General features: G+C 40.7%; 1 protein-coding gene and 1 long non-coding RNA gene across 2 annotated transcripts; both read left to right on the top strand.

Annotated features, from left to right (window-relative positions):
- Positions 1-1,554: 1,554 nt before the first annotated feature.
- Positions 1,555-5,121, top strand: LOC133730771 (uncharacterized). The gene is made up of 5 exons (XM_062158297.1): positions 1,555-1,566; positions 2,029-2,501; positions 4,099-4,186; positions 4,851-4,890; positions 4,993-5,121. Exons 1-5 carry the CDS (start codon positions 1,555-1,557, stop codon positions 5,106-5,108), a joined length of 729 nt encoding a protein of 242 aa, XP_062014281.1. The 3' UTR covers positions 5,109-5,121.
- Positions 5,122-5,517: 396 nt separating this feature from the next.
- Positions 5,518-6,724, top strand: LOC133728335 (uncharacterized). The gene is made up of 3 exons (XR_009855785.1): positions 5,518-5,714; positions 6,220-6,293; positions 6,453-6,724. It is a non-coding gene; the product is annotated as an uncharacterized LOC133728335 (long non-coding RNA).
- The last annotated feature ends 5,106 nt before the right edge of the window (positions 6,725-11,830 follow it).

Raw genomic sequence — 11,830 nt, forward strand, 5'->3', positions numbered from 1 at the left:
TTAAGGAAAACTAAAATTGGGAGAGAATTGAGTCATACTTTCATTGATAATAGGAACCTCTTTATATAGAGGATTACAAGACATAGAATCAGAGTTGTACAACGAAAGATAATCGTACAATTAATCGGATATCTATGAATATCTCCGAGAATATCTCTAATTCAAAACCTTATTATAACTAGGTCAAGTAACCTAGAGTTTGGGCCAGACACATATTCTGGATTTACTTGAACACTCCCCCTTGTGTCGCCCAAACGTGGTGCTCCTCTCGTTGCCTCATTAAAAACCTTGCCGAGAAACAAAAACCCTGTGGGACAAAAATAACCTCGGTCGAAGGGGAAAAATAGCACAACACACCCTTCACGTTTCGAGACCATACATGTAGACATCTCCCCCTGATGTCTGCATCTCCCCCTGATGACAACGGTCATGGGAGTTCGGATAACTTCCGCAAACGATGCTACCAACATGTTTCTCGAAAGTGGAATTTAGGCAATGACTTAGTGAGCAAGTCTGCCACACTGTCCTCAAATCGAACCCAGTTCACTTTGATCTTGAGGAGAGTTTGTTGTTGCTGATATCCTTGGTGTTGTCGCTTTTGATGTAGTTTTGCTTCATTTGTTCAAAACAAGCAGCATTATCCTAAATGCTCGTAGGCTCATCTGTGGTAGACTTCAAACCACAATTTTTCGAACATGCGTAATTATGGATCCAATCCATATACATTTACGAACCACTTCGTGAAGAGCAATAATCTCTGCATTGTTCGAAGATATAGCGACTAGGGTCTGTTCTGTAGACCTCCAAGATATCACGGTCTTTACCCATGGTGAACACTTAACCATTTTGGGAAGACTTTTGTGTGGGTCAGAGAGATACCCAACATCAGCAAAACCTTCCAAAACACATGTGGTTTTGGGATGGGGATACAGGACGCAGGCTAGTGTTGGAGGCGTTCCTGGTGTGTGATGGGTCCGAATCCATCATCTCTCTGTAGGGATAGAACAAGCCCATATCAATCGTACATCTCAAGTACCGAAAGATATCTTTTACACCAATCCAATGGTGTCACGTTAGCGCAAAGCTATATCTAGCTAACAAGTTCATGGCAAATGAGATGTTCGGTCTTGTGCATTAAGCTAAGTACAATAATGCGCCTATTGTACTCAAGTAAGGCACTTCTGCCTCTAGCACATCTTCGTCATCATCCTTCGGACGAAAAGGATCCTTTTTCAAGATCAAGACTACGGACGATCATGAGGGTGCTTGAAGGTTTGACCTTGTCAAAATGCCTAAGCATCTATCAACACGATGCTCAAGTTCCAAACCGAGACATAATCATGTTCTCCAAAAATCCTTCATCTCGAAATCGGATTTCAAGTGTTCAGCGGTTTTCCTTAACTCTTTAAGGGCTTCCAATGAAGATCATGTCCAACATGAACCGCAATAGAATCCGAAACTTGTTATGGAAACGCGCGGGCATATCCTTTCCCAATCAAGTAGTCACTTTAGTGAGCGTTTCAACCTTATTGTACACTACAAAAAATAATTGCAATGGCCACCCCAGTTAGCGTCGGCGCAAAAATGCCGTAGCTATTGGTCCTAAATTTGCTACGGGAAACAAGGCGTCGCAAAAAAAAAAAAAACTGCGACGGCAAAGGGGAGCCGTAGCATAAAAATAAAAAAATTTGCGACGGCAAAGGAGAGCCGTAGCATAAAAATGCTTAAATGGCAACGGCATTAAAAATGCCGTAGCAAAATTTTTCCTAATACTTGCTTCGCTGCAATTGCCGTAGCCTTTATTTACAAACTTAACCTAGCTCCAAGGCGCCAAGAGACGAAAATTAGGCGCGTCTAGATTTTAGTTCCCTGTGAACTAAACACAAACTCCCCTGAGATTTGAAACCTAAACACAAACTCTCTTCTTCTTCCTGAAACATTCAACGCCTTCTATTCTCTTCTTTTCTTTCTGGGTAGGCGGATTTAGGCCTTTTTTTTTTAAGCTCTTTTCTTTTGATCGCAAAACAGATCGATTCATTCGATCCCCAAAACCAGCAAAACAGACCCAAGCTCCACCGCAACTCTTCGCTCTTCGCCCTCCCCCAAGCCACAGCAGAACAGATCGATTCATTCGATCCCCAAAACCAGCAAAACAGACCCAAGCGACCGCAGCTCTTCGCTCTTCGCCATCCTCCAAGCCATCGCAGCTCTTCGCTCTCCCCCAAGCCACCGCAGAACAGATCGATTCATTCGATCCCCAAAACCAGCAAAACAGACCCAAGCCACTGCAGCTCTTCGCCCTCCCCCAAGCCACCGCAGCTCCACCGCAGCTCTTCGCTCTTCGTCCTCCCCCAAGCCACCGCAGCTCTTCGGCCTTCGCCTTCCCCCAAGCCACCACAGCTCCACCGCAGCTCTTCGCTCTCCGCCCTCCCCCAAGCCACCGCAGCTCCACCGCGTCTCTGCCTCAGACTCCCTCTGCTCCGTGCCTCTGCCTCGAAACGGTAAGTTCTAATTTCTAAACTTCAACCGCAATGAATCTTCAGTCTGCTAAAATCAATCCCAAAACCATGTCATTGCTTGATACCCTTTGAAACCATGATGATCTTCTGTACAAAGGAAACTAATTTCATTGTAAAGATTCTACCTTTAATTCATTTTCTTACAAATTCCATTCAAATCGATGGAGTGAGAGATACGATTGGAAGTTTGAATTTGTATTTCATTATTTTGGTTAGTGGGTAGTTGGGTACTGACTACTGAATCTGCTGATCTATTTTGGATACATGAATTGGTGTTGATTGTTGAAACATTGATTATTGGTGTTGGTGTTGATGTTGATTATTCTTCAGTTCTTCGCATTGTTCTTCTGTTTGAAGAGAAGAAGTAACTGTTGATTGTTAATGAATTAATTACTAATTATGCTTTTACTTCTAAGTTTGCTGTGAATGTGTGATAGTGTGATTTAGTCTTGATTGAGTGAAATTCCTTCAAGGAGGCGATATGATGCCGGGGATTGCTGTTGGTGGTGTTGTCCTTATGGGTTTGGTGAAGCATGGTGGTCTGGGCCTGGGCGTTTTCCGCTGGTTTTACTGCTTTTGGGGTTCCTTTTCTTGTTTGGACGGTTGCGTTTGCGGTTCCTTTTCTTTTGCTATGAGTTTGACTCTCTCTTAGACTTTGTTTTCTTCTTTATCAAATATGTGAGCTAGTTTGTTTCTGTGAATTTTTGGGAAAAAAGATTGGAAGCAATGTTGAGGTTATGAGGTTCATTTTGCTGTAATTAGTGCTCATTTTGCTGTATTTTGGTTGTTTCTTTTGGTTTCAGGACGATTCCTATTGATGATAATGCCCAAATTTGAAGGATTTACGTGTATATCAGCCTTGGGTTATTGACTCAATCTTGAGGTGGAGGTGCGTTGAGAAAAGCAGGAGAGCTGCAGCTTCTGGTATTTGAGTTGTGGCCTGAAACATCCGATTCCAGAGTCATTGTTCATGCATGTAGATTGCTTCTACGTTCTGGTGTTTGTTTTGTTTTTGTTTTGTATCCAGTGGTTTGTGTTTTTTCTTAGTGTGATGCAGCCTGGCCCTAAGTATGACCCCTAGGACCCCTGCTATTAGTTTTATTATAGTCTTCTTAAATGTTTTCTGTTTCTGTTAGAAAACAGTCATGATCAGTTCAGCAATAGGAATCTACAAAGAAACGACGATTCTAGATTTTTTTCTTTTCCTAGTTTCCTGCATCAGCTGTGATCCATGATTTGTAATATATACATATATATATGTCAAGAATAGAAGTTGTTGACACAATGAATTTCATCTGTATCATCCCTATAATTGAGAATCATAATTAAATTGTGCACGGATATTTGCACAATATAATTATGATGTTGTGACTGTTAACTTTTTTTATTTATTTTTTATTTTTCTTTGCACGCTTTGAATACATTGTATTGAATATTAATGTCTAATGTGTCCAGTAGTGCAGGGATAAACCGTCTCATGTCATACATATCTCATGTCATATATAGTGTTTTAAATGATATACTGTTCTTGCCTTTCTGCAGAAACTAATCATTATGTTTCTCCTGCTAATACTTTTAGTGTTGATGAACTACGAAAGCTTTTGTCTGACAAGGATGCATACCATCAGTTTTTCCTGTCGCTCGATCAGGTCAAGGTTCAAAATAATGTAAGTTCTACATGTTACTTTTAATATTGCAGCTGTCATACTTTTTTAAGATATAGAATCACACCTAATAGGTTGTATAAGTAAGTTCAAGTGTAGTCTAGATGTTTGTTTCTTCTTTGGTTTTGACTTTTGAATGTCACTTGGCTGAAATTGGTTACACAAATATAGCACTTGGACGTATAAATCATGTGAAGGAGTGACAAAAGAACTTGTGCATATCATCATAGAGATTATGGTTATACGGTCCATTCAATTAATTTTGCAAGCCTAAACTATTGATTGGATGTTATCTCATTTTATAATGATTAGTAATCAAGACTCTTTAGGCCATGTATTGAAAATGTGCTTTTCTCAAGTAAGTTGTACTCTGCATATTCACACTCACATTGATCTTGGTAGGATCTATACTAGCTGTTATATTCAACTAGAAACACCACTCATGCGATGCATGTGTACTATGATGGAAGTTTTCTGCAGAAGAATGGAAGTTGTGAAAAGAGAATGTACAGAATCCAAGTGAGAGAAATTAGGATGTAGGTGATAGAAACTGATAAATAGAAGGGCATTACTAAGATCCTATGATAAGCTGTGATTAAAGACAGTTCTCTTATAGTAGTAGATGCGTGCTTTGATATGATGGCCTTTTTCTTTTTCCTGATGTCAGTTAAGGGAAGAGCTACGAAAGGAAACTCTGCAGTTAACTAGTGAGTCTTTAAATCATTTTCTGGATTCATGTCCTAAATTTTATTTGCCTGTTCTTGAATTACATGAAAAAACGGGAGTCTAATTATTATTTTATCAAATAGGGGAAAACTTGGAAAAGGAACCGCGCATGGTGGAACTTAGAAACCAAGTAGGGTTTATAACTTTTTGGTTTCTCCTACTAGTGGCAATCTCAGTGCTAAAAATTACATGTGTGTAATATGCTAAATTTGAACTTTGATTTTGACGTGAGCAGTTTAAAGATTTGTTTTTATTAGATCATGCCTTTTCAAAACTTGTCCAATTTGAATATACCCTTCAACGTAACTGTTCGTTTGCCAACCAGTTTTTTCCCTGTTCATTTAATAGCTTTAAATTTGATGCGAAGGCATGACAAGGTTTTGTTTGTGTGCCAAGTTGTCCTTCACCTAGAGATTTAGTCCTATGCTGGTACTCTTAAGAACTACTCTGGTTTCTTCTAGATCTAGTCTTGCGTAGTTATATGAATTTGAACCAACTAGCAAATAAGATGAGTGATATATATATATATATATATATATATATATATATATATATATATATAATCACTGTTAAGTGTTCTTGTTTGGGTATAAAACTTATCTTCTTCTATAGTTCCGTACCCTTCTATCAATGTTAAAATTTCTATGTCCTTAAATGGAGTTTTTTTTTTTTCCTTCTTATTCATATATGCAATCCTGCTTGCTCAGTAGTTCTTATTCTCTAGTGTGTGATGTTAGGTTTCATTGGTATTGATGCAATTGTTATCAAACATGGTAATGATAACAACAGCACAATTGGACTCAAGGTACTTCTATCTGTCTCTGTAGTATATTAATCTCAGGAAAATGTAATTTATTTGTTACTTGACTCTACTATTTTTCTTTATAAATATCTTCATTTGCAATATCTTTTTTACTGTACACTTGGACATATATTTTGACTATACTAACAGCATCCCATTTTTCGGAAATTCATAAAGTCATTTATTCAAGGCTTCCTCCCTGGAATTTCTTTGAAGCTTTTTTTCTGATATTTCTTCCTTCTATATTGGTGATAATGTCCAAATTTGAAGGATTTACTAGTATATTAGCCTTAGAGAGGAGATCTGCTACTAATTATCACAAAACTCAGATTTATTAACATATTTCTTGGGAGCATAATCACTGGAACTACGTTTCAACAATTGGATAAGTTCCATTGTTGAAAATGAGAAATTTTTTTATGCTCTACTTCTCACCTATAATTGAATTTGATTATTGTTATTATGGTATTTTGTTACTTTTGTTCATTAATTGGTCTTGATCTTGCAGGTGTGAAAAGACTTGTCTTTGCAGCTGATTTTGGCTTCGCAAATCACTTGTTACCAGGGTATTATGTATTAAAGGTACTACACTAGACATGACCTTTTTCTTGAAACTTACTTCAAACTATGAATAAACTATGAGGACATTGAATTCTCAGTAGTAGGTTCTATTTCATTACAGTTTCATTTGCTCTTTTCGAATGCAAGTCATGTTTACTTTAGATGATGTTTTGACTGTAGGATCCTCTAAGATATTGGTAGGTGTCTGAAACTATTTTTGGTTTTGGTTTTGTTTGCTGGAGTTTGAAAGGTTTGCTGAAGTTTCCAGAATCTAGTGAAGATGGAGAAAAGACGCTTTCCAATCACCAAGTATTTCATAGTTTGCACTTCAGTATATAAATTTTGCCTATCAGACATGAGCTTTTTGTATTTTAATTTTGTGAATTTTGAACATTGCTGAGATGTATGAAATTAGTGTAACATTCTCTTTCTGTAAAACTTTTATCCAAAAATAATTAAAAATTGGCATGCAAATATGCATGCCAAATTTTTTTTTTATTTATAATCAACACTTTTGCGACGGCATTTTGCCGTGGCTAAAAATATTGGCGACGCCACCAACGGCGTCAGAAGCTTTGCCGTAGCAGAGCCGTCGCAAATGCTTTTTTGCGACTGCAAAACAGCTTTTTGCGACGGCAGGCCGCCGTGGCTGTTGCAATTTTTTTTTGTAGTGGTAAACGCGCTCCGTGGTCTAGAGCCACTTGACTTGGGTAAATAAAGTTCACCATGAACCTTCATGTACATTCCGTATCTAGATCCCCATAGAGATATGTAGTGACCACATTTGTAAGCTGCATGATCAGTTATTCGGAAACTACCAAACTGACAAGGTAGTGGAGTGCAGTGACTTCCATTACGAGAGAATATGTCTTATCATAGTCGATTCCAGGGCGTTTTGTGAGAAGCCTTGCGCCATAAGGCGAGATTACCATCTCTTTTTCTCACCACGCTTTCTAACGAAGACCCATTAGTTAACAGGTTTTATGTTAGGAGGTGTTGGCATCATTGGCTCAAAAACCTTCCTCTTCGTTAGAGAATCCATCTTAACCTGGATCGCATCTTTCCATTTAGGCCAAATTTCTCTACGTTGGCATTCATTCATCAACAGAGCGTGGTTCGATATCATCGGACTCAACAAACTCATGCGCAATGAAATGCGCGACTACATCATCAATTATGATGGAGTTTCTATCCCACGTCTCATGTACACTAGTGTAAGTTTCATAGAGCTCTATATTCTCAGGAATAGGTTCTGACGTTGAGGCGTCCCCCAACGATAACCATAATCCAGAAGATACTCATGAGACGGATTTTGAGTGTCGATGATCCAAGGATTGGGTTGTGCCAAAGTATCCTTTGAACCCACGGGCCTCCCATGCATCCTAGCTGGGGTCATGGCCTGTAACGCCAGAGTACCACTTTCTTTGGCGTTGGCGCCATGCCTACCTCCGTGTAGGGTGGCGCTACGTTCTCTCGTAGGGACGTCCATCCTTGCAGGCATGTTTGCAGCAGATATGTGTGATCTCGTCACTTTAGTAGGGATCGAGATGAGATATAGTGGGGATAGACCACGACAATTCCTGTCGTTCCTGCTGAACATTCGTGTTCTTATCTCCCCCTAATGACGGGAAGACTGTCTCATCAAAGTGACAACCCTCAAATCTAGTGGTAATGAGATCGCCTTGCAAGGGAATTAAGTGGGGAACAATTGTCGGAGTCTCAAATCCAACGTAGTTGCCCATTCGTCTGTAAGGACCTGTCATAGTGCGCTGTGGCGGCGCAATTGGCACATAAATGGCTCACTCAAATATGCGTAAGTACGAAATACTTGTACCCAGTCACTAGCTGTAACGCAGAGATACATTGAGTGGCGGTAGGTCGTAGACGAATTAGCATAGCTGCATGCGATATTGCATCACCCCAAACGGATATAAGGAGAGTGGTGCGCATTACCAATGTCCTGACTACTATCATAGTCGTTTCCGCGAGACCATTTGGGTGTGTTCATGAGAATATGATGTCCAACATCAGTCCCATTGCAATATCCATCGAAAGTCTTCGATGTAAACTCTCTAGCATAGTCAAATTCAATTGACTGAATAGGATGATTCGGGGAGTGAGCCCGTTGTCATATGATATATATGTGCTAGGAGTGTAGCATAAGCAGCATTTACAGGTGGACAATGGCACAACACGTGACCAGCGTGTTTGCGTGTCAACCAACATCATGAGATATTTAAACGTCCGCAAGTTGGTTGAACTAGTCCACAGAATCCTCACGGACTGTATGTAGGAACAGAATGAGTATTTTCATATCCTTTGCATAGGACGGTCTCAGTCCTAATTTCCCTAAGGAATAGGCTTTGTAAAACGAGCGAGAGGCTTTAGAAGCAACCAATGAGGATTTTGGTTGGGCCTGAGCATCTGGAACGCTATTTGAAGCAAAATTGGTGATTGCAGCATCACCTAGGGCGCCATCACCATGATGGACGCTGTCCATGGCGTCATGGATAGGGACTGTTCCAGCCCTAGGCTGGTGGTGGACGGCGGCGGCAGTCACACTTAGTCCAGGAATCAACTTTTGATTCATGTTTCATTTCACTCGAGAGAATTGATGTCCGTGTGAAGTCTTTCGTAGATGGACCATCATATCATGACTAGGATGACCTATCCTATTGTAACAAAGCCAATATGTGTCTACATGCATTTTTGCATGGAATCCGTTGGCTATTCATAGGTGCGATTTGCCCTAGGAGCGTAGAGAGTTTCTATGACAGTAATCAAGGTGCCATTTGGCAAGGGGAACTTGGGCTATTCCTTGTCCTTGAATTAATACTGATGGCCCAGCCATCGTAGTCACAAAGTAATATGCTCAGAATCAAAATGGAGTCATAATGAAAAGAACTCGAGATTTTATTCATAAGCCAACGGAGTACATCATTGTCTCTTAACCATTAGGAGAATCTAATCCAAATGCTAGCTAATGCAAAACAAAGGTAGTCGTTTGACTTCTTTCGGTAACTCCAAAATAAATATGACCAGGTGAGTAGAGAGATGTCGGTGGAGCAAAGCTCGCTTAAGTACCACTTATCTCAAAACCTTCCTAGAAATCATACTTATTTTGGATGAGCCTATGTGAAGAAAAACTAAACCAATGGCATTTAGTACAAAGTATATGGCAATTGCCTATTACATATCTTGGAAAAATAAAGACTTAAAACAGAATTGGCGATCTATTGATCCCAGCCAGATTTGTAGTCTTCAACCCTTCACTCTAGATCATCTTCTTGATCTTCTTGTTCCACATAGTGAGCTTTTCTTGCTTCACAATATGCTTTGTAGGCGGTGACAATTTCTTCACAAGCTCTACAAATGTGTGCCCAATGACCGGATACTCCACATCGAGAACATACATCTCTTCGCTCAGACTCCATTGATTGAGGCGCTTTGAAAGCGTCATTTAGATGGTTCCTAGTGTTGGTGGCCCCACCAACATGGCTAGCGGCGTTGCCTCCCTCTCTCTTTCCACGTTGACCTCTTCGGTTCCGTGTTTGCCTATTTTGGCGGTTACCTTCCTAGGTAGAGTGATTATATGGACCAGAACGTCCAGAAGTATCCCTAAGATTAGGGTTTCGCTCTTGGCGCCCTCTCTTAGGGGCGCAACTATAATTGGATTCCGGAATATGCTCTGTTTCCACGGATCTCGAATTATAGTTCTTCACAAGGATGTTATCATGCTTTTCAGCGACATTCATAGATCCAACAAGCTCATGAAACCTTGTGATCCGTCCTGCAGTAACATCGATTCGATAGTTCTTAGCAACCATCAATGCAGAGACGGGGAAGGTAGAGAGAGTCTTCTCAATCAACATCGCATCTGTGATCTCTTTACCACAGAATTTCATTAAGGATTTAATGCGAAGTGTTTCCGAGTTGTAGTCAAGAATTGACTTGAAATCACAGAAGCGGAGGCTATGCCATCTCACTTCTAGATCGAGAAGTAGGGAGTCACGGACGTTGCCAAATCTTTCTTCGAGTGAGACCCACAACCTTCTGGGGTCTTCTTCATTCATACACTCGTACTGGAGCGAATCATCCATATGAAGAGTCATTATGATGATGGCTTTCGCCTTATTTGCCTATAAGGCTGCTCTATTTGCTTCCAAAGTTTGAGCTTGCTCAACAGTTAGCACATCCTGGCTAGGCTCGAGAATCATATCCAGGATTCCATCGGCCTTGAGATGCTGGCGGACATCACGAACCCACCTGTGATATCCAGAGCCAGTTGTTCCCAATGGAGCAAAGTCCAATTTGTTCAGGTTACTTATCCTGAAAGAGAACAAGAAATTAGGGTTAGTTTCGGAGCGTAAAAGGCTAGCACGAAAACATATAAAATTTCTGAGCGTAGTTGCTCCCAAGAAATTATGAATTTCTGAGTGTAATCGCTTCCAAGAAATTCAATTCCAAGAGGTATTGTATTAGATCGAAACAATGACGTAAGTGGTCGATCATAAATTCTCTACAAACTCTAAGTTTGGAGATCTCAACAAGCTCTAAGTTTGGAGTGAGCACGAACTCTAAGTTTGGAGTGAGCACGAACCCCCACAATTCGGCTTAATTAGGTCTCCCCTATGATGAAGAAAGGGGGGGGGGTAGAAGAAGGGAGTTTGCAAGTCCCCGAGAAAAAGAAGAGAAAAGAAATAAAAACTTCAAAAAACAGGAACTTTTAGTAAACCATACCTTTTAGGATTGCAGAGCGTATTCGATCCTCGTTGTAAGATTGCAGACGAGCTTCACTCCTAGGCGAATCAAACCTGTAGGATTGTAGACGAACTTCAGTCCTAGTGTAGGCGAACCGATTTGTAGGATTGCAGCGTGGTTTCGATCCTTGTTATAGGATTGCAGACTGCTATCAATCCTAGTTGCTGAAACTAGTAGACGAGAGGTGCGCGGGGCTGCTGCTGGCAGGTTGCGCGCTGGCAGGCGCTGTGGGCGTGCGTGGCAGGCACGGTGTGCTGCTAGAGTGCGTGCTGGCTTGCAACGTTGGGCTGCAGAGATGTGCTATCGATCCTAAGTTAGGATTGCAACTGGTTTGCAATCCTGGTCAAGGCAGTTGACGAAGCCGGTCCTAGGTGGATGCGGTGCTGCAAGGGCAAGCGATTAAACTTGTGCGTAGGCTAGTAGCGGTAGGGGCTTGCAACAGGAACAGGCGCATGGGCGCGTAAGAGAAATGCAAGGCGAATGGAAGCGAACCAGAAAAAGGATTTTGGGGTTTTGGCTTCTTGAAACTAAGGTTAGGGCTCGTGCTGATAACGTGTTTAAGGAAAACCAAAATTGGGAGAGAATTGAGTCGTACTTTCATTGATAAACCTTGACTCCAACTATTTGACAAGTATATAATCAGCGTACATATAGTAATTTTCTTTCTGTAGTAATCAATTTTTGAACTGACTCCAAAACCGGTTAATTTTTGTTACGAGTATACAAACACATTGTGATATGTATGAAGAAACCAATCGACTACTATATTGCGGTTAGATTCCATCGATTCATATAGC

This window comes from Rosa rugosa, chromosome 2 (assembly GCF_958449725.1).
Source record: "Rosa rugosa chromosome 2, drRosRugo1.1, whole genome shotgun sequence".
NCBI classification, from domain to species: Eukaryota; Viridiplantae; Streptophyta; class Magnoliopsida; order Rosales; family Rosaceae; genus Rosa; species Rosa rugosa.